This window comes from Hemitrygon akajei, chromosome 13 (genome assembly GCF_048418815.1).
Source record: "Hemitrygon akajei chromosome 13, sHemAka1.3, whole genome shotgun sequence".
Taxonomy (NCBI): Eukaryota; Metazoa; Chordata; class Chondrichthyes; order Myliobatiformes; family Dasyatidae; genus Hemitrygon; species Hemitrygon akajei.
Genome location: NC_133136.1, coordinates 13584282 through 13610557, shown reverse-complemented (window position 1 = coordinate 13610557; position 26276 = coordinate 13584282). Strand labels below are relative to the sequence as shown.

The window sequence follows — 26276 nt, the reverse complement described above, 5'->3', positions numbered from 1 at the left end:
ACTCTGGAGGACTTAGAAACTTCAGTGGCTGAGATGGCAGAGGCTGTCATCTATTGCCTGGGTCCTTCACCAGTCACAGCTTTATGGGACAGTGGCAAAGAGAAGGCCACTGTTGAAAAACTCGCGTGAAATCTCGGCTAGAGTTTGTCAGAAGGCTGTGGGAGACTCTGAAGTCAGCAGAAGAAGGCACTTTGGTCCGATGAAACCAAAATTGAGCTTTTTGGCCATCAGACTAAATGCTATTGTTTGGCATAAGCCAATCAAAAACACACCATCCCTACAGTGAAGCATGGTGGTGGCTGCATCGTGCTGTGGGGATGCTTCACTGCAGCAGGCCCTGGAAGGCTTGTGAAGGTAAAGGGTAAAATAAATGCAACTAAATACAGGGAAATCCTGGAAGAAAGCCTGATGCAGACTGCAAGAGAACTGTGACTTAGGAGAAGATTTGTTTTCCTGCAAGACAATGATCCCAATCATAAAGCCAAAGCTACACAGGAACGACTTAAAAACAGCAAAGTTAATGTTCTGGAGTGGCCAAGTCAGAATCCAGACCTCAATCCAATTGAGAATTTGCAGCTGAACTTGAAAAGGGGTGTTCACTCACAATCCCCATGCAATCTGACAGAGCCCAAGCAGTTTTGTAAAGAAGAACAAGGAACAATTGCAGTGCCCCGATGTGCAAAGCTGATAGAGACCTACTCACACAGACTCAAGGCTGTACTTTCTGCCAAAGGTGCATCTACTAAATACTGACTTGAAGAGGGTGAGTACTTATGCAATCAATTATTTTGTGTTTAATAATTGTAATAAATTTAGACCAATTTGAGAAATTTCTTTTCACTTTGACACAGAAGAGTCTTTACTGTTGATCAGTGTCAAAAAAGCCAAATTAAATCCACTGTGATTTACTGTTGTAAACTTCCAAGTGGGATGAATACTTTTTATAGGCATCATACATAGATGGGATGGGTATGGAGGGCTATGATCTATGTACAGGTCAATGGGACTAGGCAGAATAATGGTTTGTATGGACTAGTTTGGTCAAAGGATCTGTTTCTCTGCTGTAGATTTGTGTGGCTCTTTAAGTGTTCACCACCATTCACCTCTTACTTTCATCTGATCCATGGAGCTCTCTTTCACTGCAGTAACTCTATGCAAGCCGAGACCTCCTCAGTCAGTATTTTCTATACACAGTGCTCTGCACTTACAAGCTGATCCCCCAAGTGAAGCTCTGTGAAATTCTCAGAACTGATACATGACACTTAATACTTACAATGAATCATATCTTGGATAAGTGGATGTGGGGAGGTTGCTTCCTATACTGGGGAGTCTAGGACCAGAATGCGCAGCCTCAGAATACAAGGATGTTCCTTTAGAACAGAGATGAGGAGGGATTTCTTTAGCCAGAGAGTGGGGTATCTGTGGAATTCATTGCCTCAGATGGCTGTGGAGGCCAAGTCAACAGTATATTTATAGCGGAGATTGAAAGGTTCTTCATGAGTAAAGGTGTCAAAGGTTATGGGGAGAAGGCTTAAGAATAAATCACCCATGATTCACTGCATGTCAGACCAAATAGGCTGAATAGGCTAATTCTGCTTCTGTCTTATGGTCTTTCACTGGCGGAGGTTGGTGAGTTCTGGATTAGTCAAGGTGTCAAAGGTTACAGGGGGAAGGCAGGAGAATGGGGTTGAGAGGGATAATAAATCAGCCATGATGGAATGTAGGAGAAGACTTGGTGAGCCAAATGGCTTAAATCTGCTCCTATGTATTATGGTCTTTATGTTCTTAAACCATTCCTCTTTCAACAACAGAGTATGGATTATTTTACATTGTACATTCTACAGCAGACATAACTCACCACAAGCAGCACTGAAGTTATAAACCTCCAGTTGGGCCCAGAGGCTGAATTCGAAAAAGCAGCCACTGTTCACTCTGCAGATGTACCATCCTGTATCAGTTATACTGACTGGATTGATCACAAGTTCTGGGGTGTTACCATTTGGAACCTGTTTGTCAACAAAAACATATTATTAGATAATTAAGTATTTCCAAAATTATCAATTAAAGAAACATGCAGTGGGAAGTGTAATTTCTGTCAAATCAAATCAGTGAGGATTGTAGTGGATGAAGCCTGAGACTGTTGCCATGATTTGGGGGTCAATGCAACGTACCCACAACTTACTAACCTGTACATCTTTGGACTGTGGGGGAAACCAGGGCACCCGACGGGAACATATGCAGACATGGGGAGAATGCACAAACTCCTGACAGACAGCGGTGGGAATCTCTCTCCAGTCAGTGGAAAAGCTGGTGGCAACTTAGTGGGCTGCTTTACCACTGATGATATGGAGCTTCTTAAGTGTTGGTGGAGCTACACTCATCCAGGCAGGTGGAGAGTTCTCTATTACTTTCTTAACTTGGTCTTATTGATGGTACAACAGCTTGGTGTAACAGGAAGTGAAATACACTCAGGGTGGATGAGCAACACCTTCTGTTCCACCTGGGTAGCCTCCAACCTGATGGCATGTCTATCAATTTCTCCTTCCAGTAATAAAAGTTCCCTCCTCCCCTCTTCTTCCATTCTCCGCTCAGGCCTCTTTCCTTTTTTCGCCTGCCTATCACCTCCCCCTGGGTCTCCTGCTTCTTCCCATTCTCCTGTGGTCCACTCTCTTCTCCTATTAGATTCCTTCCTCTAGCCCTTTACCTTTCCCAACCACCTGGCTTCACCTATCACCTTCCAGCTATCCTCCTTCCCCTCCCCGTACCTTTTTACTCTGGCATCTTCCCCCTTCCTTCCCCCGTGAAGGGTCTCAGCCCAAAATATGAGTGTGTGTGTGTGTGTGTGTGTGTGTGTGTGTGTGTGTGTGTGTGTGTGTGTGTGTGTGTGTGTGTGTGTGTGTGTGTGTGTGTGTGTGTGTGTGTGTGTGTGTGTTGCTGTGAAATACTTGTTGTTATGTGGTCTATTTCTACTTCTACTTGTGGTCGCCATCCACTTTCTTTTATTAATCATTATTTCACAATATTCCCAATTAAAAACTGCCAATACCAACATACTGTCCTACTAAGTTCCAAGATGAGTTCCTTTAGTTAATATTACACAAAGTATGCTGGTAGATTCTGGGATGGCCAGAAATATCCATTATACATTTATTTTAAGAACTTTTTCACTGTTCTGAACATTCATATTAACAACCTGTGTTATAAGGAAAGAATCAACAGATATTTGCTTCCTGGAATGGAATGCCTGGTAGGGAGGAGGAAGGGGAGGGGTTGGTGTATGACTTTAAACAAAGTGAAAAAATGGAACCACTAATTAAAATTAAGCTGTGGGCAGAAAGCAAATGGTCACAGAATAAAAGTTGCATTTTAATTTTGGGTTCCAACATGTTCAAACAAAAGCAATTCATCTCTCATAAAAATAATATTCTAGCATAACAGGAATTATGACCCATTCAAGGGCAACAGAGAACACTTGGACATAACAAAAGGACATAAATGCTACGGATTTCTTCTTTTGTGGATGTCTGTGAAGAGCACAAATTTCATGTTGTATATTGTATACCTTCTTTGATATCAAATGAACCTTTGACATGTAAAACTAATTAATCATACTTGAAATCGAAGCATTAAAAAAACATAAGATTTAAGGACAGTAGTAGGCAGCCAGGTTCTTTGAGCCACCTCTGCCATTTGTCAAGATCTTGGTTTATCTTCAGCCATTTCAAAGTTCAAAGTAAATTTCTTATCAAAGTACATATGCGTACATCACCATATGCAACCCTGAGATTCATTTTCTTGCAAGCATACTCAGTAAATCCAAGAAACACAATAGAATTCAAAGTAAGGCGCAACCAACAGGAGTCCTTGAACGTGAGTCCATAGGTTGTAGGAAGAGTTCAGCAACGGGGTGAGTGGAGTTATCCCCTCTGGTTTAAGAGCCTGATGGTTGAGGGCTAAACTGTTCCTGAACCTGATGGGGTGGGTCCTGAGGCTCCTGTACCTTCACTCTAATGGTTGCAGCAAGACAACAGCATGGCCTGGGTTGTGGGGATCCTTGATGATGGATGCTGCTTATTCCTTGATTCTATTAATATCCAGATAACCATTCATTCTTGTTTTAAATGAACTCAGAGACTGAGCTACCATAGCCCTCCGGTTAGAGAATTCCAATATTTCTACCTGCTAGGTGAAGAAATACCTCCCTTTTCCTTAATCGCCAACTATAAGTCTGGGATTCTTGCTTCTAGACTCCTCAGACAGGGTAAGTATTTTCTGTGCATGCACTCTTTTGAACCCTGCAATAATTATTAACATTTAGTCTCCTCACCTTGCATTATCCTCAACTTAGGAGAATATAGGCCTGCAGATTCAATTGCATATCACACACACTCAACTTAAAAATATATTGTATCTAAACAATATATCACACATCTCAATGTATTGTATCACAGAGATGGTGTTAAGGAACTGGAGGAGAGGGAAAGGGAAGAGGCAGCAAGTGCAGAGTACCCCTGTGGTCATTTCCCTCAGTAATAAGTACACCACTTTGGATACTGTTAGGAACGTGACTACCTACAAGAGGGAAGCTGCAGCAACTCGGAAGGGAAAAGGGGAAGAAGTGGAGTGCTGTAATTATTGGAAATTCCATAGTTAGAGGAGCAAACAGGAGATTCTGTGGATGTGAAGGAGACACCCGGATGGTACATTGCACCCCCCCCCCCCCAAGGTGTCAGTGTTAGGGATTTCTCAGATTGGCTTCACAGCATTCTAAAGGGGGGAGGGTGAGCAGCCGGCCGTCTGGGTACATATTGGTACCATCAACATATGGTAGGAAAAGGGATCCGGTCCTGAAGAGAGTTTGGTAGAAAGCTGAAAAGCAGAACCTCAACGGTTGTAATCTCTGGATTGCTGACCAGGCAGGGTAAGACTAGGATAATTTGGCAGATGAATGTGTGGCTGAGGAACCGGTGCAAGAGGCAGGGTTTCAGATTTCTGGGTCGTTGGGATCTCTCCTGGGAAAGGTATGACCTGCACAGGATGGGCTACACCCGAACCCAAGAGGAATATTTGCAGGCAGGTTTACTAGAGCTTTTGGGGATAGTTTACACTAAAGTAGCAGGGAGATGGGGAACCATAGTGATAGGGTTGAGGATGGGGCAGCTGGTATACAAGTTAATGCAGTGTGTAGTGAGACTGAGAAGAAGGGCAGGGCAGATGATAGGGCAAAATTTCAGTCAGTGGGATGAGCTGCAGTGTAACTGGGGGCAAAATTGAAAAGGGTGATAAATACAGGAATGAAGATGTTCCATTTGAATCCATGCAGTGTATGGAATAAAGTAGATGATATTGTAGTGCAGTTAGAGATTAGCAGGTATTATGTTGTGGGCATCACGGAGTGGGGTTTGAAAGAGGATCATAGATGGGAGCTTAATGTCCAAGGATATGCATATGGTATTGAACGGACAGGGAGGCAGAGGAGGTAGGGTGGCTCTGTTGGTGAAAAATGAAATCAAATCTTTAGAAGGAGGTGACATAGAATCGGAATCCTTGTGGGTAGTGCTAAGAAACTTCAAGGGTAAAAAGCCCCTGATGGGAATTATATATGGGCCTCCAAAAAGTAGCCAGGATGTGGGGTAGAAGATGCATGCCAAAAGGGTAATGTTACAATAACCATGGAGATTTCAATATGCACATAGATTGTGACAATTAGGTTGGTGCTGGATCCCAAGAGAAGGAATCTGGTGAATGCCTATGAGGTAGCTTTTCAGAGCAGTTTAGGTTTAAATCTACTAAGAAAAAAGCAATTCTGGATTTGGTGTTCTGTACTGAACCAGATTTGATTAGGGAGACTAAGAGGGTGGGGTAAGGGGAGGAAGAAGTACAGGGTGGCAGGTGATAGGTGAAACTGGGAGAGGGTGAGGGGGTAAAGAGCTGGAGATTGATTGGTGAAAGAGATAAGGAGCTGGAGAAGGGGGGATCTGAACCTATTAATTGTAACCCTTAATATTAAACAAAGATTTCTTGAAAACAATATCAGAGTCAGGAGTAGGAACAATCACCCTGAGCACATGGATAGGGCTAAAGCTTGTACTTTTTCATTGAAATAGAATCTAAATAAATCCAGGTTCATATAATTGTAAAGTTCTAAAATTAGCGTGAAGCAATCTGGAACGGTACAGAAAAGGAAGGAAAACAGGAAGAGAAAAAGAGCGCAAAATCAGAACATGTGAAGTCAGAGCACACTTGGAAAAACGTGAAATAGAAAATGCTGTAGGAACTCAGCAGGTCGGGCAGCACCTAAAGTGGGGAATGAACAGCCCAACGTTTCCGACCATAACCCTTCACCAGAACTGGAAAGAAAGGGGGCAGAGGCCACAATAAGAAGATAAGGGGTAGGGCATGGAGTACAAGCCACCTTCATGTACTGGAGTCTCCCCACCTTCGTATTCTGGCTTCTAGACATGTCTGTGGGAAGACAAATCTCAGGGTTGCATACTGCATGCATACTTTGATAATAAATGTACTTTGCAATGCATTTTTAATTTCCTTTCCAGACCTGAACACACACAAACTACTGGAGGAACACAGCAGACCCTGTCTCAGCTCGAAACGCCGACTGCTTCTTCCCCTCTAAAGATGCGGCCTGACCTGCTGGGTTCCTCTAGCATTTTGCGCATGTTCCTCTGGATTTCCAGAGCAGTGGACACAAGAATCTCTTGTGTTTATGGAATTAGTCAGTAGATTTTAAAATTCAGAAACCTCCCACAAATACTTTCTGTCCTTCACCGTACTGCATTCCTTTTCATGGGTGTGCCACTGTAGAATGGTTTATGGAGATACTACATGTCTCATTTACAACAATGGAAGTGACAGTTCAATAAAGAATCATGTTTCATCCTGTGAATGTAGTTCAGCAGTATGCACTTCCTTGCATTGACGTGTAGTGTGAAAAAAGAGCAGATAGTGTGCAGAGACAAAATGTGGTTACCCATCGGTGAAGATTAATGGGTCATAGTGGAAATCAGACTATTTAGCGCCGAGAAAGCATACAGGGGTGAGATAGACTGGCTGGTTAAGTAGACTCACAACAACCTCCTTGCACTCAATGTCAGCAAAACAAGGAAATGATTGTGGACTTCAGCAGGGAGAACTTGAGAGAACATGCACCAGTATTCATTGAAGGGCCAGCGGTAGAAAGGGTGAGCAGCTTCGGGTTTTTGGGTTTCAGCATCTCAGTGTATTTGTCCTGGGCCCAACACATTGTTGCAATCATGAAGAAGACATGCCAGCAGCTCTACTTTGTTAGGACTTTGATGAGATTTGGTATGTCGCTGAACTTAGATATAGTGGGGAGAGTATTCTGACTACTGGCATCAGAGTTTGGCATGGAGGCTCCCGTGCACAGATCACAAGAGGCTGCAGAAAGGTGTAGACTCAGCCAGCACAACCATCTCCACCATGAAGGACAACTTCGCCAGGCAGTACCTCAAGCAGACAACATCCACGATCCAGGTATTACTGTACGTTACACCAGCCTCCGGGGCTTAGACGCTCCAATTGCCCGATTAACTCAGGCCTGCCCCGCTAATTCATAGCCATGTTTTGGTGTCAAGATTTGGATTTTTAAAGCGCACCCGAACTCAGGTTCGGTGTTCAATCGTCACCTCAACCATGGTTCAGTCTGCGATTCTGTTTAGGATTTCCATTTCCTTTGGATTCTCGTCTAGCACCTAGTCACAAATCCTTCTCTCAGCTCAGCCTCAAAATCATGTCTCGATTCTAATCTCAGATACTCCAGCAATTGGCTCCTTACCATCCTCACCTCGGCCCCTCATCACACCAGGGACATGCTCTCTTCTCATTACTACCATCAGGTACAGGGGCCTGAAGACCCACACTCAACATTTTAGGAACAGCTTCTTCCTCTCCACCATCAAATTTCTCAATGGACATTGAACAGTAACTATTTATTCCATTTTTGTACTATTTATTTATTTTGCTATTTATAGTAATATTTTGTCTTTGCTGCTGCCATAAGACAGCAAACTTGATGTCATATAAGATGGTGATAATGAACTTGATTGTGATCCTGATAAAAAAAATATAAAGATTAGCTTTATTTGTCACATGTGCACTGAAACATACAACACACAGAGAAATGCGTCATTTGCACCAAATTAAATCAGCTGGGGGCAATCTGCAAGCGTCGCTACACTCCCATTGCCAAAATAGCATGTCAACAATTCACTAACCTTAACTCTAACTGTATGTCATTGGAACGTGGGAGAAGGCTGGAGCACCCAAAGGAAAGACATGCGGCCATGGGGAAGTGTACAAGCTCCTTACAGAACAGGGAAGTAAATCACAAGTCTATGGTTAAATTAATCAACGCCTATGTTTATGTGAAATGTAGTCTGTGTGCATCACCTCCGCACTCTTTCTGAACCACTGGTACTCAACATTAGGATGTCCTGTTGCTTCGCAATACAATCTCACTGCCTGGCCAGCCAGCACTGCCTGGGAAACTGGCTGCACGACAATCTTCAATGAAGCTGAAAAAAATGAAGATTAAATAAGGATTAAAAGTGAAGCATAAATTCACTTGCACTTCTGATTTGATTCATTCGTATTCAATGTTTTGGTTCCTTCAGGTTGTTATAGACTGGGGGAGTAATGGGAACAAGCTTCCACGACTTACTAAATGCTCCCAATGATGTATGCCTCAATAGCCTTTGACAACCAAGTCCAGCTCCTGGTCTTCACATGTGGCTTAGCTACTAAGCCTGGCGGATTTGCTTCTATTCACAGGAGAAGGATCAAAGGCAGGTTATTAGTGCCTTAAAACCACTCACTTTTGGCAGATGGGGTTCATCAACCATGGCTGGAAGCTCATCTAGGAGAAGAAAAACTCCAATCTGAAACCTCTGCTGCCTTGCACTATACTCACTCGTGGGGAAGGCTTTGGGAGTAAATCCTGAGGAAAAATCCAGAGCTGAAGTCTCTAAGGCCGTCCTATATTGAGTTAATTGCTGAATGGTAATTTTTGCAATGCTGATGGTGCCAAACTGTATCAGTCTATGCCATGTCTTTGGATTCATCAGCTACAGGGAGAGAGGGAGCCTGCTGCATGGGCAACAGCTTGCTCTCCATATCGTACTGCCCCGGCTTGCAGATCTAAACAGCTAGGACACAACATCCATGGTCAACCCTGATTAACAGAGGGCCTAATTCAATGTTTTACATGGAGTATTGTATTCAGTTCTAGTTGCCTCATTATAGGAAATATATGGAAGCTTTAGAGACGGTAGAGAGAAGATTTACCAGAGTGCTGCCTGGATTAGAGAGCATGTCTTATGAGGATAGGTTGAGCAAGCTAGATGTTTTCTCTTTGTAATGAAGGTGGATGAAAAGTGACTTTACAGAGGTGTATAAGATGATGAGAGGCAATTTTAGAGTGAACAGCCAGTACCTTTCTCCCAGGATGGAAGTGGCTAATATGAGAGGGCATAATTTTGGGGGATGTTTTACACAGAAAGTGATAGGTATGTGGAACTGCCTCCAGGGAGGGCAGCAGAGGCAGATATATTAAAGACATTCAAGAGACTTTTAGATAGGCTTTTTCGATGAAAGAAAAATGTAGGACTATGTGGGAGGAAAGGGGTTAGATTGATCTTTGAGTAGGTTAAAAGGTTGGCACAGCAATGTGGGCTGAAGGGCCTGTACTGTTCTATATTCTGTGCGCTCAGTGTTCTATTTTCAATTTTCTATGTGGGAATCCTCTACATCAGAGAAACCAAACACAAGTTGGATGATAAATTTGTAGAATAATTCCAGCATTCCGCCACAGCCATATTTTATCCCAAAGTTGTTTACTCACTACATTAATCTATAATCTGTTACGCTCTCAAACTGATCTTTTGAAAGCAATCAATGAAATCTGAAAACTTCTAATGAAGACTTGAGGTCAGTAACCAACAGTTAATATCAGAGATACTGAAGGGTTTGAGTAAGCTTTCACTTTGGAAATAATATTAATGATGTAGCCAAGTCAAAAATGAACTGGAATACTTACACTCAGTGGCCATTTTATTAGGTACACCTGATCTTTCATGCAAATATCTAATCAGCCAATGTTGTGGCTGCAACTCAATGCATAAAAGCATGCAGACATGGCCAGAAAAATCAGTTGTTACTCAGACCAAATATCATAATAGGGAAGAAATGTGATCTAACTGACTCTGATCGTGGAACGATTGCTTGTGCCAGACAGGGTGGTTTGAGTATCTTAGAAAATACTGGAATTTTCACGTACAACAGTCTCTAGAGTTTACAGAGAACGATGCATAAAACAAAAGTAATCTAGTGAGCGGCAGTTCTGAGGATAAAAACGCCTTGTTGAAGAGAAAGGTCAGAGGAGAATAGCCGGAGTGGTTCGAGCTGGCAGGAAGACAAGGGTAACTCAAATAACCACACATAACATGCTGTGCAAAGCACAACACACCAAACCTTGAAGTGGATGAGCTATAGCAGCAAAAAACTACGACATACCCTCGGTGGCTATTTTATTAGGTACAGGAGATACCTAATAAAGTGACCACTGAGTGTATATCTGAACCCACACAAAACTCTCACTCTTTTGTCAGCTTTTAAAGATCTCAGGGTTAAGCTAATTAATATTTAATAGCACACACAGAGCCAACACTATCCCCATACCTTAAAATAGAACCAACTCCTGCACCCTATGTAGGGCATCAATTCCCACATTAAAGGCAACTTCTCACCTTAAGTACATGTATATTCTAACCACCCATTTACACAATGGTTCAGAATAAGCAACTGCAGACAGTATATGTACTGACAGTCTCTCTCCACAAATGTTTTGTTCAGTTGGAAGGCTCTAAATATCAGCATAATTCAGCAAATGTTCCTCTAGTCACTGTAAGCACACAACTGAAACCAACCTGAAGCTCTCAGAAGCTGGAAAGCCTCAGTGTGCCCCATAGCTTGAAGGAAATTCAAGAGGTCTCTCACGGTCACACCCCTGCTTCCCATCAGGTGGAGTAAACTTCGGCTGGGGCTTCCATCTGCTTCCAGCGTTTTCAGTGAACATTTGTCTACGTCGTCGGAACTGGAAAGAGAATATTAACATCTTTGTGACATCTATGAGCCGGCGAAAGAAATCGACAGAGTGGAGCAATTATTTTTAATGTTTGCAAAAGATGTATTTTAATGTTTGATGTTAACTACTTCGATATATTGATGAAACCAAGATGGAAAAGTAGGGCTCTACAGCTCATGTTCTCAGAGTTATTTATTTACTGATACTTTTTATTTGCACAATTAGCCTTCTTTTGTATATTTGTTTTTGCTAGTATTTGCTTATGCATAGTTTTTCATAAATCCTATTGTATTTCTTTATTTTCCTGTAAATGCCTGCAAGAAAATGGATCTCAAGATGGTAAATGGTGACACAATGCTCAGTGGTCACTTTATGGGGTATGTCAGTGGTGTTCCGCTGATGGAGCCCATCCACCTCAAGGTTTGACATGTTGTGCATTCAGAGATGTTCTTCTGCACACCACTGTTGTAACATGTGGTTAATTGAGTTTCTGTCACCTTCCTGTCAGCTTGAACCAGTCTGGCCATTCTCCTCTGGCCTCTCTCATTAACGGGGTGCTTTCACCCACAGAAGTGTGCTTAATGGATGCTTTTTCTTTATCACACCGTTCTCTGTAAACTCTAAAAGCTGTTGTGCATGAAAATTCAAAGAGTTCCTGAGACACCTAAACCACCCCATCTGGCACCAACAATTATTCCATGGTTAAAGTCACTAAGATCCCATTTCTTCCCCTCACCAATGTTTGGTCTGCACAATAACTGAACCTCTTGACCAGGTCTGCAAACTTTTTATGCATTGAGTTGCTGCCATGCTCGGCTGATTAGATATTTGCATTAATGAGCTGGTGTACTGGTGTAACTAATAAAATGGCCAATGAGTGTATATGTACTTTGAAATAAATTTACTTTGAATTTTGAAAATGTTTTATGTTGTATTGTAATACAGTGAAGCAGGTCAAGACTTTGAGGTAATTAGTACAAAGTGTTTGAGATAACTGAAGTGCATATACAAAACAAAGGATTGCCCACATTACCTTCCGCCTCCTCCGCCTCCTCTTTCCTGAATCTCACATAGATACTGTGCTCTACATACAGAACCTCCTACAGGTTCACACCTCAATGCTGCACAGAACAGACATCAGGAACAGGAGCTGGCCAACTCATCTTCTAAGATGTGCTCCAGCATTTAAACAGACTGTGGTCAATCGGACTGTAACCTCAACTCTGCACTGCTCTCCACCCACAGTAACCTTTCAATTCCTTCTTTATTACTTATCTATCTACCTCTGCCTCAAGAATATTCAAACTGGGTCCTGTGTCCTGTGAGGAAAAGAAAATCAGAATCAGACTTATTATCACTAACTTACATTATGTAAACTTCGAAGTGGATCACAACCTTGATGTGGGGTTTGGAGTCTTGAGTGCCTCAATGACCCAGAGTGCTATGTCGGCTGGAGTCAGGGCTTTATATTTTGTCTCTTGGTAAAGTCACCCATGCCAAACAGGTCAAAGGGTAGAGGACAGACTAAGAGTGGTCTACCAGCCATCCAGGGCTAACAAGCCTGACTGGTCAAAAAATTTTTTTTGGAAACAGCAATGAAGAATCCTTCCATATCTGTGTGCGACAATATTCCCGAGTTTCCACCCAGGACTTGCATGGCTGACAGTAGTGAAAACCATGAGGAAGCTACTGGCATGATGAGGGACGCCGAACCACACCTGGGGCACAATAGAGAAAATGGCCAAGGACAGACAGAGATGGAGGACCTTCATTGCTGCCCTAAACGCTAGTGCGTAATGGGCAGTAAGTAAGTAACATGATGTAAAACTTGCAGCATAGTGGAAAGGTTTAAAATTACTGAAAATTATTAAAAAAATAATTAATGCAAAAAATGAAATAGTGAGTTCCAAAGACTCAAACAAAGAGGTTTGTCTCATCTTTGGCTGAAATGGGCATCATCTCACTTTAAACACTATCCCTTAGTTCTAGGTCCTCTTTACTTCCAAACTGTCATGAAATCTCATTATCTTCTATGGAAGATATTGTATTTCAAACAAATCTCTTCCCACTGGACTACACCCAACCTTTCTGCGTGAAACAAACCATACATTCCAATGGTTAGTTTAGTAAGCATTCTCAAAATTGCTTCCAACATCTTGGCATCTTGAAGTACAGAAACAAATAATGCGCATGGATTTCCAGAAGCTTATTTATTTATTTCTGGTCTACTGAGGCTGGGTAGCCCAATTACACCCATGTGACCAATTAACCTACCGACCTGTACATCTTTGGACTGTGGAAGGAAACCAGAGCACCTGGAGGAATCCCATACAGTCACGGGGAGAACATACAAACTCCTTATAGACAGCGATGGTATTGAACCTGGGTTGCTAACGCTCTATTAGCATTACACTAACTGTGGCATTACCATATGGTCTCACCTTTGTCCAGTATGTCTTAAACCTAACTTGTCTACTTTTAAATAAGACCATCAAGCCATAAGACGTAGCAGCAGAATTAGGCCATTCGGCCCATTGAATCTGCCCCACCATTCGATCATGCCTAATTTTATATGAAATTTCCCTCACAATAAATAATGCTATTATTTTCTCAACTATTTGCTGTACCTGCATACCAAGCTTTTGAGAATAATACACTGGGTCACCCAGTTCCTTCTGCATCTCAGAACTCTGCAATCTCTCAACATTTTTACAATGAGCTAAAATAGCACAGATCCCCTTCACTATTCCTGAGACCCAAAATGGTAAGCAAGTCACAGGACAATTAGGGATGGACAATAATCAGTAACACCCACATTTCATAAAAAGAGCAAAAGTAAATAAAGCAACAACTTACATGAACTCTTCTTAAAATTGTTCAAGCTTTAGCACCCAGATATCATTCTGATAAATTTTTGCTATACTCTGTCCAGGTCAACATATCCTACGCCCAGAAGTACAGATGATGTGACAAGTACAGTCTAGCCATGTCTTTGCATAGCTACGAAATTACACATGCATTCTTTATTCCAGTCCAAGAGTTATAAAGCATGAAAACATGCCCTTTGTCCAAACTGGGTTGTGCCAACAACGATGGCCCATCTAAACCAGTCCCATTTGGTACAAAACCCCTAAACTTTTCCTATCCATGAATCTGTTCAACTCTCCTTTAAAGCTGTTATTGTGGGGTGCTGGGGCCTCCACCAAAGGAGGTGTAAGGCGCTCCTTCCCTTCGCTAGATTGCAGGTCATCCTTGGGCAAGGAGTATCACCTACTTAGCCACCCCAATCAGGTCACATGAAGCTAATGGGAGAAGGGCAGCCAGTCAATGATCATATGAGCAGCTGGTGCATATCACAAGCCCTGGTTATGTGACCACTGATGCCAGGCAGACAATCTCTGAAGAGTATAGATAATAGCTGGGATCACCAGTCTTGTAAAGACACTGCCCAGAAGGCAGCAATGGCAAAGCACTTCTATAGAAAAATTTGCCAATGATTTCTCATGTATGGTTGAATGATAATTAAGCTTGAACTTAAACTTGTGTAAATTACTTGCCACTCAATTTCTTAATAATTTTCCCCCTCTCACCTTAAGCCTATGCCCTCTGGTTCATCTTCAACCTACACCTGGACCATAGACCTCCACACCCCTCGCATCCATGTACTTGGCCAAACAAGCTTGTCTTGCATACTGTTCATACAGATCACAGTGTGTTGAGGTGTAGAAGGTAAAACAATAAAAATGCAGAATAAAGTGTAACAGCTACAGATAAGGTGCAGTGCAGGTAGACATATTTCTATGTTATATTGACTATTCTGTTCTACATACTATTTATTATAAATTGCACATTGCACATTTAGACAGAGATGTTACGTAAAGATTTTTACTCCTCATGAATATGAAGGATATAAGGAATAAAGTCAATTCAATTCAATAAGTTGCAAGATCATAATGCGGAAGATTGTGAGATCAAGAGTTCATTTTATTGTACAAGAGATCTGTTCAAGAGTCTGATAACAGTGAAATAGAAACTGTCCTTCAACCAGTGAAACATGCTTACGTGCTTTCCAGCTTTCATACGTCCTACCCGAAGAAAGATTTAAGATTTCCAGTACATAAGTGTAAATGAGAATGCACACAGCCCTGAGGAGTGGGGGGAGGGCTGTGTTGAGGATGATGAAGAAGATATCAATAAGATTGAAAGAGTGCAGAGAAAATTTGCAAGAATGTTGCCAGGATTGGAGGACCTGAGATTATAAGGAAAGATTGAATAGGTTAGTACTCTTTTCCCTAGAATATAGAGGATGGAGGGGAGATTTGATAGAGGTGTTCAAAACTATGAGGGGTATTGATAGGGTAAACGCAAGCCTACTTTTTCCACTGAGGATGAGAGAGACTAGAACTGGAGGTCATTGGTTAAAGGTGAAAGGTGAAGTGTATAATGGGAACCTGAGTGGGAAGCTCAGTTCAGGCCATCTCACTACAGGAAGGATGTGCAGGGGAGATTTACAAAAATGCTGCCTGGATTGGAGAGCATGCCTTATGAGAATAGATTGTGTGAACTTGGTCTTTTCTCTTTGGACCGATGGAGGATAAGAGGTGACCTGACAGAGGTGTAGAAGATGATGAGAGGCATTAAGCGTGTGGATAACCAGAGGCTTTTTCCGAGGGGTGAAATGGGTAACAGAAGGGGGCATAGTTTTAATGTGCTTGGAAGTAGGTACAAGGGGGATGTCAGGGGTAAGTCTTTCACACAGAGTGGTGGGTGTGTGGAATGTACTACCGGTAGCATTGGGGGTGGATACAATCGGATCTTTTAAGAGACTCTTAGATAGATATGCAGAGCTTAGAAAAAGAGGGCTATGCTGTAGGGAAATTCTAAGCATTTTCTAGAGTAGGTTACACGATTAGCACAACATTGTGGGCCGAAGGGCCTGTAACGTGCTGTAGATTTCTACGTTCTATGTAATCTTCACTCAGAGGATGGTGAGAATGTGGAAGAAGCTGAGGGTGAAGAGTTGGATACAGTTTTGATTTCAACATTTAAGATCAGTTTGGATAACTGCACGGATGGGAAGGGTTGGAGAGTTATTGTCCTAGTACCTGTCAATGGGACTAGGCTGATTAATAGTTCGGCATGGACTAGATGGGCTGAAATGTCTGTTTCTGTGCTGTAGTTCTCTGTGGCTCCATTACATTTCCTTCTTTGAATCTCTGAGTCACCCTCAGTTTTTGTTAAAAAACCAGCAAATGTTGGAAGAACTCAGTGAGAGACAAGTAGTATCACACACAAAATGCTGGAGAAATTCAGCACGTCAGGCAGCATCTACGGAGGGGAATAAACAGTCGACATTTTAGCCCAAGACCCTAGAATGGAAGAGGGGAGAAGCCAGAATAAGAAAGTGTCAGTTGGGGAAGGTCGACAAGCCAGCCGATGATAGATGAAACTGAGTGAGGGGGTATGATCGGTGGGGGGGGGGGGGGGTGCTGCTGAAATAAGAAGTTGGGAGGTGATAGGTGGGAGAGATAAATGGCTGAAGAAGAGGGAATCCGGTAGGAGGGGAGAGTGGACCATGGGAGAAGGGGAAGAAGGAGGGGCGCGAGAGGTGATTGGCAAGGGAAGGAGAAGAGAAGGGTGAGGGGGAAAGTAGAGTGGAGGGTGATGAACGGTCTCGAAAGATCGACTGTTTATTCCCCTCCGCCTGACCTGCTGAGTTTGCGTGTGTTGCCCAAGAGATCCAGCATCTGCAGAACCTCTTGTGTTTAGGACAGGCTGCATCTGCGGAAGTAGAGTGTAGCTTCAAATTTCCAACATGTGTGGTTTCGTTTCGAAGTTTCCTTGTGAAAGGTAGAACAAAGGTCACTGTTATACCTGAGCCTGAAACGCCTGTCAGCTCCCACGACTTCCGCCAGCTTCCTCCAGCCGCGACTGTCGGTCTTGTCCAACAGGTCGCTGATCTTCCTCAGCGTGTTCTCCTTAACGCTGTTGAGGTTTGACGCCGTCACCGGCACCGACTCTGCCATCGCAGCGATTCAGCGGAAAGGAGCCCGACTCTACCCTCGGGGCTGCCTCTCGCCCACTCAGGAGGGAGACGGCACCACCTGGTAAACACAACACCCCCAGTCACCCTTCAAAGGTTGGCCGCGATCGGACACCTTTCAAAGCGAAAACAAAGCAATGTGTAACACTTACTGGAAACCTGGTAACTTAAAACTGCTATAAAAAAAAAGCTATTCTAAATCAAGCACTGTGTCCCCTATCCCACTCCGGTCTGGCTGCTGTGTTTAACAGTATTAAAGCCCCAGCCCATTCATCTCTGTCTGCCATCGTACTCACCCTTCGACCACAGCAGAGCATAGCACAGAAGCGAAACACTCCGCGAAAGCACCTACTACCGGTGGACCACACTTCCTGGTCCCTAGCTGATTCACTTACTATTAGCATAGACCCACATACAAAGGCAGCTGGGAATTGTAGTTCTCATATCGTTAATGCAATCTGGTCTGGAAATTCTTCTCTTCCGTTTTTCAGGCATCAAAACAGCTTTGGCAATCTTCCTAATCGTTTCAGAACGCTTTCCAAAGCATATAATAGTAGATTTCCTCATGAAGGGTCTCGGCCAGGAACAGTTTATTCATTTCCATTGATGCTGCCTGACCTGCTGAGTTCCTCCAGCAAAAAGGATGTGTCACTTAACGCTGTTCTGTTTTTCAGGAACTATAGGCATTGGTGCATTTCCCACTTTAGTGGCCTAGTGCCCCATTCTTCACAGATGTGACCTCAGGAAATTATCACTGAAGGGTCACACCACAAAGCTACCCCGTTCTCTTTCAGCTGCTGGGAAGTCACAGAGCACTACAAGCCTTTCAATCCATCTAGTCCATGCCAACTTGATCTTCTGCCTCGTTCTATCTTCCTGCACCCAGACCATATCCTTCCATGGTCCTCCCACCGATGTACCTGTAACCAAAGTTCTCTTTGGTTTTATAATTGAACCCTCATCTACCACTTCCATTGCCAGCTCGTTCCAAACTTTCACCACCCTTGAAGTGAAGAAGTTCCCCCTCATATTTCCCAGCACCAATCTCTGTGGCACACCACTAGTCTGTGTCTTTGATTCAGAGAGACAACCATCTACTACCACTCTCTGGCATCTCCCACAAAACCAGTGTCAAATCCAATTGTCTTCACCCTGAATGACAAGTGAGCTGGGCCAGCCTCCCGTACAGTAATGTGTCAACTGATTTAACAAGGTCATGCAGATAATGTCTACCACCTTTCCTTAATTAATGTTCTTGTTAAGTCAAATGCTTTAGTGACCTCACCACCTTTCGTTGATTTATTTATTGAAGCAGATAAGAGATTGTGCCCTCCACCATAAGACACAAGAGCAGAATTAAGCCATTCTGCTCTGCTATTTCATCATGACTGCTTTATTATCCCTCTCAACCCCATTCACTGCCTTCTCCCACAAACTTTAACACCCTTACTAACTACAAACACATCAACCTCAGCTTTAAGTATACCCAATGACCCAGCCTCCACAGCTGTCTGTAGCAATGAATACCCACAGACACCATCCCCTACCTAAAGAAATTCCTCCTCATCTCTGTTCTTTAGGGATATCTTATTCTGAGGCAGTGCTCTCTGGTCCAAGACTCCCCCACCATAGGAAACAGGATTTCCATGCCCACTTTTTCTTGGCCTTTCAATATTCGAAGGTTGCAATGAGATCCCCCATCATTCTTCTAAATTCCAGTGAGTACAGGCCCAGCACTATCTATCGTACCCCATATGTGTACCCTTCCATTCCCGGTATTTTTCTCCTGAACCTCCTCTAGCCCCCCTCCAATGCTAGCACATTCTTTCTTAGATAAGGGTCCTAAAACTGCTCACAGTACTCCAAGTGTGGTCTGACCAATGCCTTATATAGCCTCAGCATAACATCCTGGTGTTTAACCTCTCAAAATTTGCCTTTCTTACTGCTGACTTGTGTGTCGGCCTTCTGAAAATTGAAGTAAACAACATTCACTGGCTCTCCTTTATCTATCCTGCCTGTTGTTTCCTCAAAAAATTCCACTTGTACTTAGCATCTGCACTGCAGAAGTTCTCCACTAATAAACCTTCAGCTTATATCACTACCTGCTGGTAATTAAGGTTCATGACAAGATCCTGGAAAATGTGAACTGTCTCTCATATCTCAGGAAAGACTTCCTCAGTGAAGGCAGATACCAAGGATGAAATTCACAAGCACCTGCACTTCAGTAACAGACTTTTGGCCAACTAACAAAAAGAGCTTTTTAAATATCAAGACCTCAAATATGGTGTAAAACAATGGTCCACCTGGGCAGGAATGGCTCCTGCCTTCCAATATGCTTTTGTGTTCTGTGTTACATTTAGTTGGCTCCTTAAGCCATTGGAAAGATCCACCAATGTTGTGTCCACAAAATACTCCAAATTCAATGTAAGACTAAGTAAATAGCATTCATTGCCATGCCAACATTGCCTCAGTAGGCTATGCTGTTTGCATATCCAGCAGTAGGGGAGACTATGTAGGCTACATAGCCAATGCTAGATTCCGATCTTTTTTATGCCATAGACCCCTACCATTATCCGAGTGGTCGTGGACCCCAGGTTGGGAACCCTTGATCTATTGGTACTGCCTGGGGTCGTTGCCTGTACTTCTGGGGTTACATGCATGCCTGTGTATTGCTAGAGAAGGAGCCCACAGTATCCATGGGTACATTGAAACTGTAAGTTGTACGTATCATGAAGTTTAGTACTATAATATTGTATCTTATGGTACTGTAATCACAGAGTAAACCATTTTTAGAAAAATAAAAATTAAAAGCAGACATTCTACTTTGGTCTTTGTAAGATATTGTGCTTGTGGGTATAGAAAATAATATAAAAATTTATAGTTGACATAGAATTTGTAAATGTGGGGAGAATATTGATAGACTTTTAAGAACAGAACAATAGTAGAGTGCAAGTAATGGACGAAGAACAATCATGTATTATGACTGATCTTTATGTTGTTAGGGCAAAGCTATTAATTAGTAAAACATTGATGTTAAATAACTGTAGACTCTTACAGCAAATTTGACTGCATTGTCCAAACTAGCAAGCACTCATAGAGGTCACATGCTCTTTCTTGCCACTTGCACAGCTAATGTAGTTTTTAAATTGTTTATAGGGTACATCAGAGTTTAGGCCCTCCTGGCCATTCAAGCTACACCACACAGCAATCCCTTGACTTAATCCTAGCCTAATAACGGGATAATTTATTAACTACCAATGGTGCGTCTTTGGATGGTGGGAAGAAACCGGAGCACTCGGAGGAAACCCACGCAGTCATGGGAAAATGTACAAACTCCTTACAGGCAGCGGCGTTAAATGAACCAGGTCACTGGTACTGTAAAGCGCTGTGCTAACCACTATGCTACTGTGCCACCATGAAGTCAGCGCAGATCCCTTTGCCCCCTGGTAAGACTCGGCTTCCCTTTCCCAGTTCTCGCTCTTGGGCAGTCCCTCGGGCCTGAGGGTGACTCCAGTGCTGTGGTCCTGAGGTGGTTGATGAGCTCAGTGTGGGACCACAGACTCTTATGCAGATGGAGGCGGGTGTGGTGATGTGACTCTCTCAGGAGTGTGGAAAACCAGCGATGGTGACAGGACTATGTAATAAACTCAGCGTCCTCTTTAAAAAGGTAGAAAAGGTAAAGGGTTGGGGAAGAAGCAATCTGATAGGAGAGGAGAGTGGACCATGGGAGAAAGGGAAGGAGGATGGGCACCAGCTGAGGTGATTTACCTCTTCTACCTATCACTTCCCTGCTTCTTACTTCCTCCCCCACCCTCCTTCTAGCCTGTACTCATTCCCCTCCCCCCACCTTCTTCTCCTTGGCTTTCCAGTACAGGTGAAGGTTCTCAGCCTGAAAGGTTATCTGTTTATTCATTTCCGTGTATGCTGCCTGACCTGCTGAGTTTCTCCAGCATTTTGTATGTGTTGCTCTGGATTTCCAGCATCTACAGAATTTCATGTTTATTGTTTTCTAACATGTTTTCAATGGTCTTGTTACATGCTGGTGAACAACTTTCTCCTACATGCAATTAGCAACTCCTGTTTCCCACAACCATTTACGTGGACTACATCCCAGTTAATATATAGGAAAGTGAAATCTTCCACTGTTGCTGTCCAAATTGTTCTGAACTTATCAGAACCTTGCTTCCAAATACTGGAGGATCTCAGCAGTATCCACGGATGGTAAGGAATTGTTGATGTTTCATGCCAACACCAGGCATTATTCATTGCCTAGAGACATAGCAGGAAGTGACCACTCATTTTAGTTCTACTTCCCATTCCCATTCTGGCACGTCGGGCCGTGGCATCCTCCATTGCAATGAGACCAACCTCAGACTGGACGAGCAATGCCTCATACGTTATCTGGCTACCCTCCAAACTGATGGCATAAACATTCATTTCTCTAACTTCCGGTAATTTCTTCCCCCTTCCCCTTCTCTCTCTTTCCATTCCCCATTCTGGCTCCCCTGTAACCCATTCTCTTCTCCTCATCTGCCCATTACCTCCCTCTGCTGCTCTGCTTCCCTCCCATTCTCCCATGGTCTATTATCTTCTGTCAGATTGCTTCTTCTTCAGCCTTTTACCTCTTCCACCTATCACCTCCCAGCTTCTTATTTCATCACCCCTCCACCATCCACCCACCTTCCCCTTACCTGGCTTCACTTATCATCTACTAACTTGTACCCCCGCCCTTTCCCCACCTTCTAATCCTGACTTCTTCTCTCCTTCTTTCCAGTCTTGTTGAATGGGGGGTTGACCAAAAACATCAAGTGTTTGTTCCCCTTCACAGAGGCTGCCTGACCTGCTTTTGTGTGTATTGCTCTGGATTTCCAACATCTGCAAAATCTCTTGTCTTTGGGACTGCATTAAAACAAAGATCTCCACTGGTGGTCTGCCCAGTAAGTGCGGTCTTTCATTGATTTTATTATGATTAATTGATTTACTAAGTATGCCCACAAGAAAATGAATCTCAGGGTTGTATATGGTGACTGATCCAATTCTTCCAGTCATCCCCACTCCCCTGCCCTCTCCCTATACCCTTTGATGCCCTGGTTAATCGAGAACCTGTCTATCTCTGCCTTAAATACACCCAATGACTTGGCCTTCACAGCCGTTCGTGGTAACAAATTCCACAGATTTACCACCCTCTGACTGAAGTAATTTCTCCGCATCTCTGTTCTGACATCCTTCAATCCTGGAGTTGTGTTCTCTTGTCCTAGGATCCCCTACCATGGGAAATAACTCTGCAATATCTAATATTTTCTATTTTACCTCTTCCCCCTCCCAGTTTCACCTATCACCTTGTGTTTCTCCCTCCCCTCCCCCCACCTTCTAACTCTGAGCCCTTATCTTTTATGCTCCACTCCTGCTGAAGAGTCTCGGCCTGAAACACTGACAGTACTCTTTTCCAATAGATGCTACCTGGACTGCTGAGTTCCTCCAGCATTTTGTATGCATTGCTTGGATTTCTGGTGTCTGCAGATTTTCTCTTGTTAGTGAATTAGTGTTCAGGGGTTCAATGTCCATTCAGAAATCAGATGGCAGAGGAAAAGAAGCTGTTTCTGAATCATTGAGTGTGTTTCTTCAGGCTTCTGTACTCCTCCCTAATGGTAGTAATGAGAAGAGGGCATGTCCTGAGTGATAGTGGTCCTTAATGATGGATGACACCTTTTTGAGGCATCGCTCCTTGAAGATGTCCTGAATTTTACAGAAGCTAATGCCCATGATGGAGCTGACTGAGTTCACAGCTTTCTGCAGCTTCTTTCAGTCCTGTGCAATAGCCGCCACTCCCATTCCAGACAGTGATTCAGCCAGTTAGAATGCTCTCCATGGTACATCTGTAGAAATTTGCAAGTGTCTTTGGTGACAAACCAAATCTCCCCAAACTCCTACTGAGATATAGCCGCTGTCACGCCTTCTTTGTACCTGTATTGATACGTTGGGCCCAGGATAGATCCTCAGAGATATTGACACCCAGGAACTTGAAATTGCTCAAATGGCTAATTAAAAATGAAGCTCTTTCTGTTTTTCATTACACAGATCAGAACTGTTTGCTGTTTTGTTTTAGGATAATCTTTTGCCCTTCAGAAAGTGAGGTTAATTGGTGGCAGGTTGATAAGAATGATAAGAAAGGTAATCCCACAGCACAACCAGAGCTGGCACGTTGGTAACCCATCCGTATGTGTGTACATGAGTGTGAGTGTGTGGGGGACCAGAATGTTCAGTTTCAGAGTCAGATTTATTTATCAAAATACACAGTGTCATTTGCATTAATAACCAGCACAAACAAGGATGTGCTGAGGGTGGGGGCAGCCACACATTCTAGCTCCAAAATAGTATGCTCACAATGTTGAACACATCACAAAACACAGAACAAACAATACAAACAGCAGCAACAGCAATAGAATGACAAAGGGGAGGGGAGGGGAGGGGGTATCATTGCCTTGCTGCCGCTTACACACGGGAGGGGGGAGCTGGGGGGAGCTTTGGGGTTCTCACGTTTAACTGTCATTCATTCTTTGGGGAACTTCTCTGTTTTCGTGGATGTTTTGCAAAGAAAAAGCATTTCAGGATGTATATTGTATACATTTCTCTGACATTAAACTTGACCCTTGGACCTTTGAACAAGGCAACCACAGCAAAACAAAGATATAAACAACAAAACAAAACTATGAAGTTTTGCTCGTCACTACCTCCTCCCATAGATGCTGTCTGGCCTGCTGAGTTCTGCCAGCATTTTGTGTTTTTACTTATTTCCAGCATCTGCAGATTCACTCATGTTGCCTATGAAGTCAACTATCATTTACACTCAGGTGCCGCTTTATCAGGTGTCCTCCATACAGAATAAAATGGCCATTGAGTGTGCGTTCATGGTCTTCTGCTGCTGAAGTCCATCCACTTTAAGGTTTGATGTGTTGTACATTCAGAGATGCTCTTCTGCACAGCACTGTTGTAACACGTGGTTATTTGAGTTACTGTCGCCTTCCTGTCAGCTTGAACCGGTCTGGACACTCTCCTCCAGCTTCTCTCATTAACAAGGTATTTCTGCCCACTGAACAGCAGCTCACTGGATACTTTTCGCACCGTTTTCTGTAAACTCTAGAGACTGTTGTGCATGAAAATCCCAGGAGATCAGCCGTTTCTGAGATACTCAAACCACCCCGTCCAGCACCAGCAATCACTCCACAGTCAGTCACTTAGGTCACATTTCTTCCCCATTCTGATGTTTGTTCTGAACAACAAATGAACCTCTTGGCCATGTTTGCATGCTTTAATGCATTGAGTTGCTGCCCCCTGACTGGCTGATTAGATACTTGCATTATCGAGCAGATATACAGGTGCACATAATAAAGTCACTGAGTGTAGATGGTGACGAGAAAGAACCGAGGTTCAAAATCATACGGTACGTGCTGATTTCTTCGGAATAAGCAGCTGCTCCTGAAGTCATACTGACAAGCGTTCTTATCCCCGCTCACCTCTTCTCACCCAATATTTGTGTATCACTTTAGATCCGTGTGAGACTTCCCAGAGCGCGTGTGCGGAGTGTCAATTACAAGTTCCTTAGAGGAGGGCATAAAAATAGAGTAATGCCCTTCAGCACATCGTATATGATTAAGTATGATCAGTAATCTTATTTTTCATCGCTCGGAGTGTACAAGAAGGTACGTAGAGATGTCCGGGGCGTTTAGCCACCGCTTAGCCATAGATGTAAAGATATAAACTATCCAATTCTCTGCTTGGCTGCCTGGCCTGCTGTGTTCCACCAGCATTTTGCGTGTGTTGTTGTTTGAATTTCCAGCATTGCAGATTTCCTCGTGTTTGCAATTCTCTGCTTTAACCTGTTGTTATAAAATACTACTTTTATTGCAAAATCGTACAAAACTGCGCTTAAATTTCCAGAGGCTTTGCTTTAAGATATTCCACTGAGAACTATGCGTGTATTCCCGTTAGTTTAAATAACGCGTGCATAAAATAAAGCATCATATATTAAAGTAACAAAGTTTGAAATATTTTGCAAACGAGGATTAGCAGAACAACCTTCGTGACATTTTATGGCGAATAGGTGACAATGTAAGCAAACAAGACCAGGTCATCCAGTACTTGAATGAATGCACGCAGCAATCGAACTGCTTTGATAATCAGCGACACACAAAACGCTGGAGGAACTCGGCAGGCCAAGCAGCAGCTATGGAAAAGAGTGCAGTCGTGGTTTCGGGCCGAAACCCTTCATCAGGACATTCAGTGCGTGTTGCTTGGATTTCCAGCATCTGCGGATTTTCTCTTGTTTGTGTCTGATTAATTAGAGTGGTTTTGAAAACAGCGACTGTCCTGGCAAGTTAGCCGCCGAACTTGAGTGAAATCTCTGAAGCAATAGCCCGTTGATCACGCTGCTTCTTTCCCCAACTCTGCAAACTGAAACGTTATCTAGCAAACAGATTTTTATCGTTCTAAATTTATTTAGTTCACAATTTCACCTCAGGAACTTTGCGCGCCAGGCGTGCTAATGTTTGGATTGCTACACTGCTAACTGCGCTCACCGTTAGAAGCAAGGTTACCAAGAACCTTGACAAGACATGACCGGTTTGATATATTGTCGAAACAAGCCAGCAGGTCCAGCAGCATCTGTGGTACGAGATAAGGTTCAGGTTGTTCTCCTCAGGTCTTTACCTGAACCGTTGACAGCTTTCTCCACCTCTGATCATGGACCTCTGGTTTCCTTCTCCTGAAATCAATAATCAGCTTAGTCTTGCTGACATTGATTAAGAGATTGTCGTTTTGGCACCACTCAGCCAAATTTTCAATCTCCCTCCTATATGCTGATCCGTCACTACCTCTGACTCTGCTCAGGACAATGGTGCGGTTGGCAAACTTGAATATGGCATTGGAAATGTGTAGTTGCTGGAGGACAAAACTGAGGACCTGAGGGCAAAATTGAATATTGAAGGGAAATGAATGATTGCTGTGTTCTATGTCTGAGTAAGATGTGGCTTTCTTCTGGCATGGCAGATACAGCAATCAAACAAGAAGACTTCTCAATATACCAAACGGACCAAACTGCTAATTTGGAAGAAGCAA

General features: G+C 43.2%; 2 protein-coding genes across 8 annotated transcripts in view; one reads left to right on the top strand and one right to left on the bottom strand.

The window, feature by feature from the left end:
- Positions 1-26276, bottom strand: part of LOC140737650 (mucosa-associated lymphoid tissue lymphoma translocation protein 1-like) — a 120292-nt gene that overhangs the window by 72619 nt on the left and 21397 nt on the right. The window contains exons 1-5 of one of the 4 annotated variants that reach the window (XM_073064167.1): positions 17459-17536; positions 16994-17277; positions 10962-11128; positions 8428-8552; positions 1859-2006 (exon numbers count right to left, since the gene is read on the bottom strand). In XM_073064167.1, coding sequence (XP_072920268.1) covers positions 1859-2006; positions 8428-8552; positions 10962-11128; positions 16994-17145 — 592 coding nt within the window. In that variant the 5' untranslated portion in view covers positions 17146-17277; positions 17459-17536. Of the gene's footprint in view, positions 1-1858; positions 2007-8427; positions 8553-10961; positions 11129-16993; positions 17278-17314; positions 17335-17458; positions 17537-26276 lie in introns of those variants that run through there. The other 3 variants (XM_073064168.1, XM_073064169.1, XM_073064170.1) reach the window with 3 other exon arrangements.
- The window catches only part of alpk2 (alpha-kinase 2), an 85588-nt gene continuing 84078 nt past the window's right edge, over positions 24767-26276 (top strand). For 3 of the 4 annotated variants that reach the window (XR_012101213.1, XM_073064164.1, XM_073064166.1), the window contains exon 1: positions 24767-24862. The gene's annotated coding sequence lies outside the window, so the exon portion shown is untranslated. The remainder of the gene's footprint in view (positions 24863-26276) is intronic. The other variant, XM_073064165.1, reaches the window with a different exon arrangement.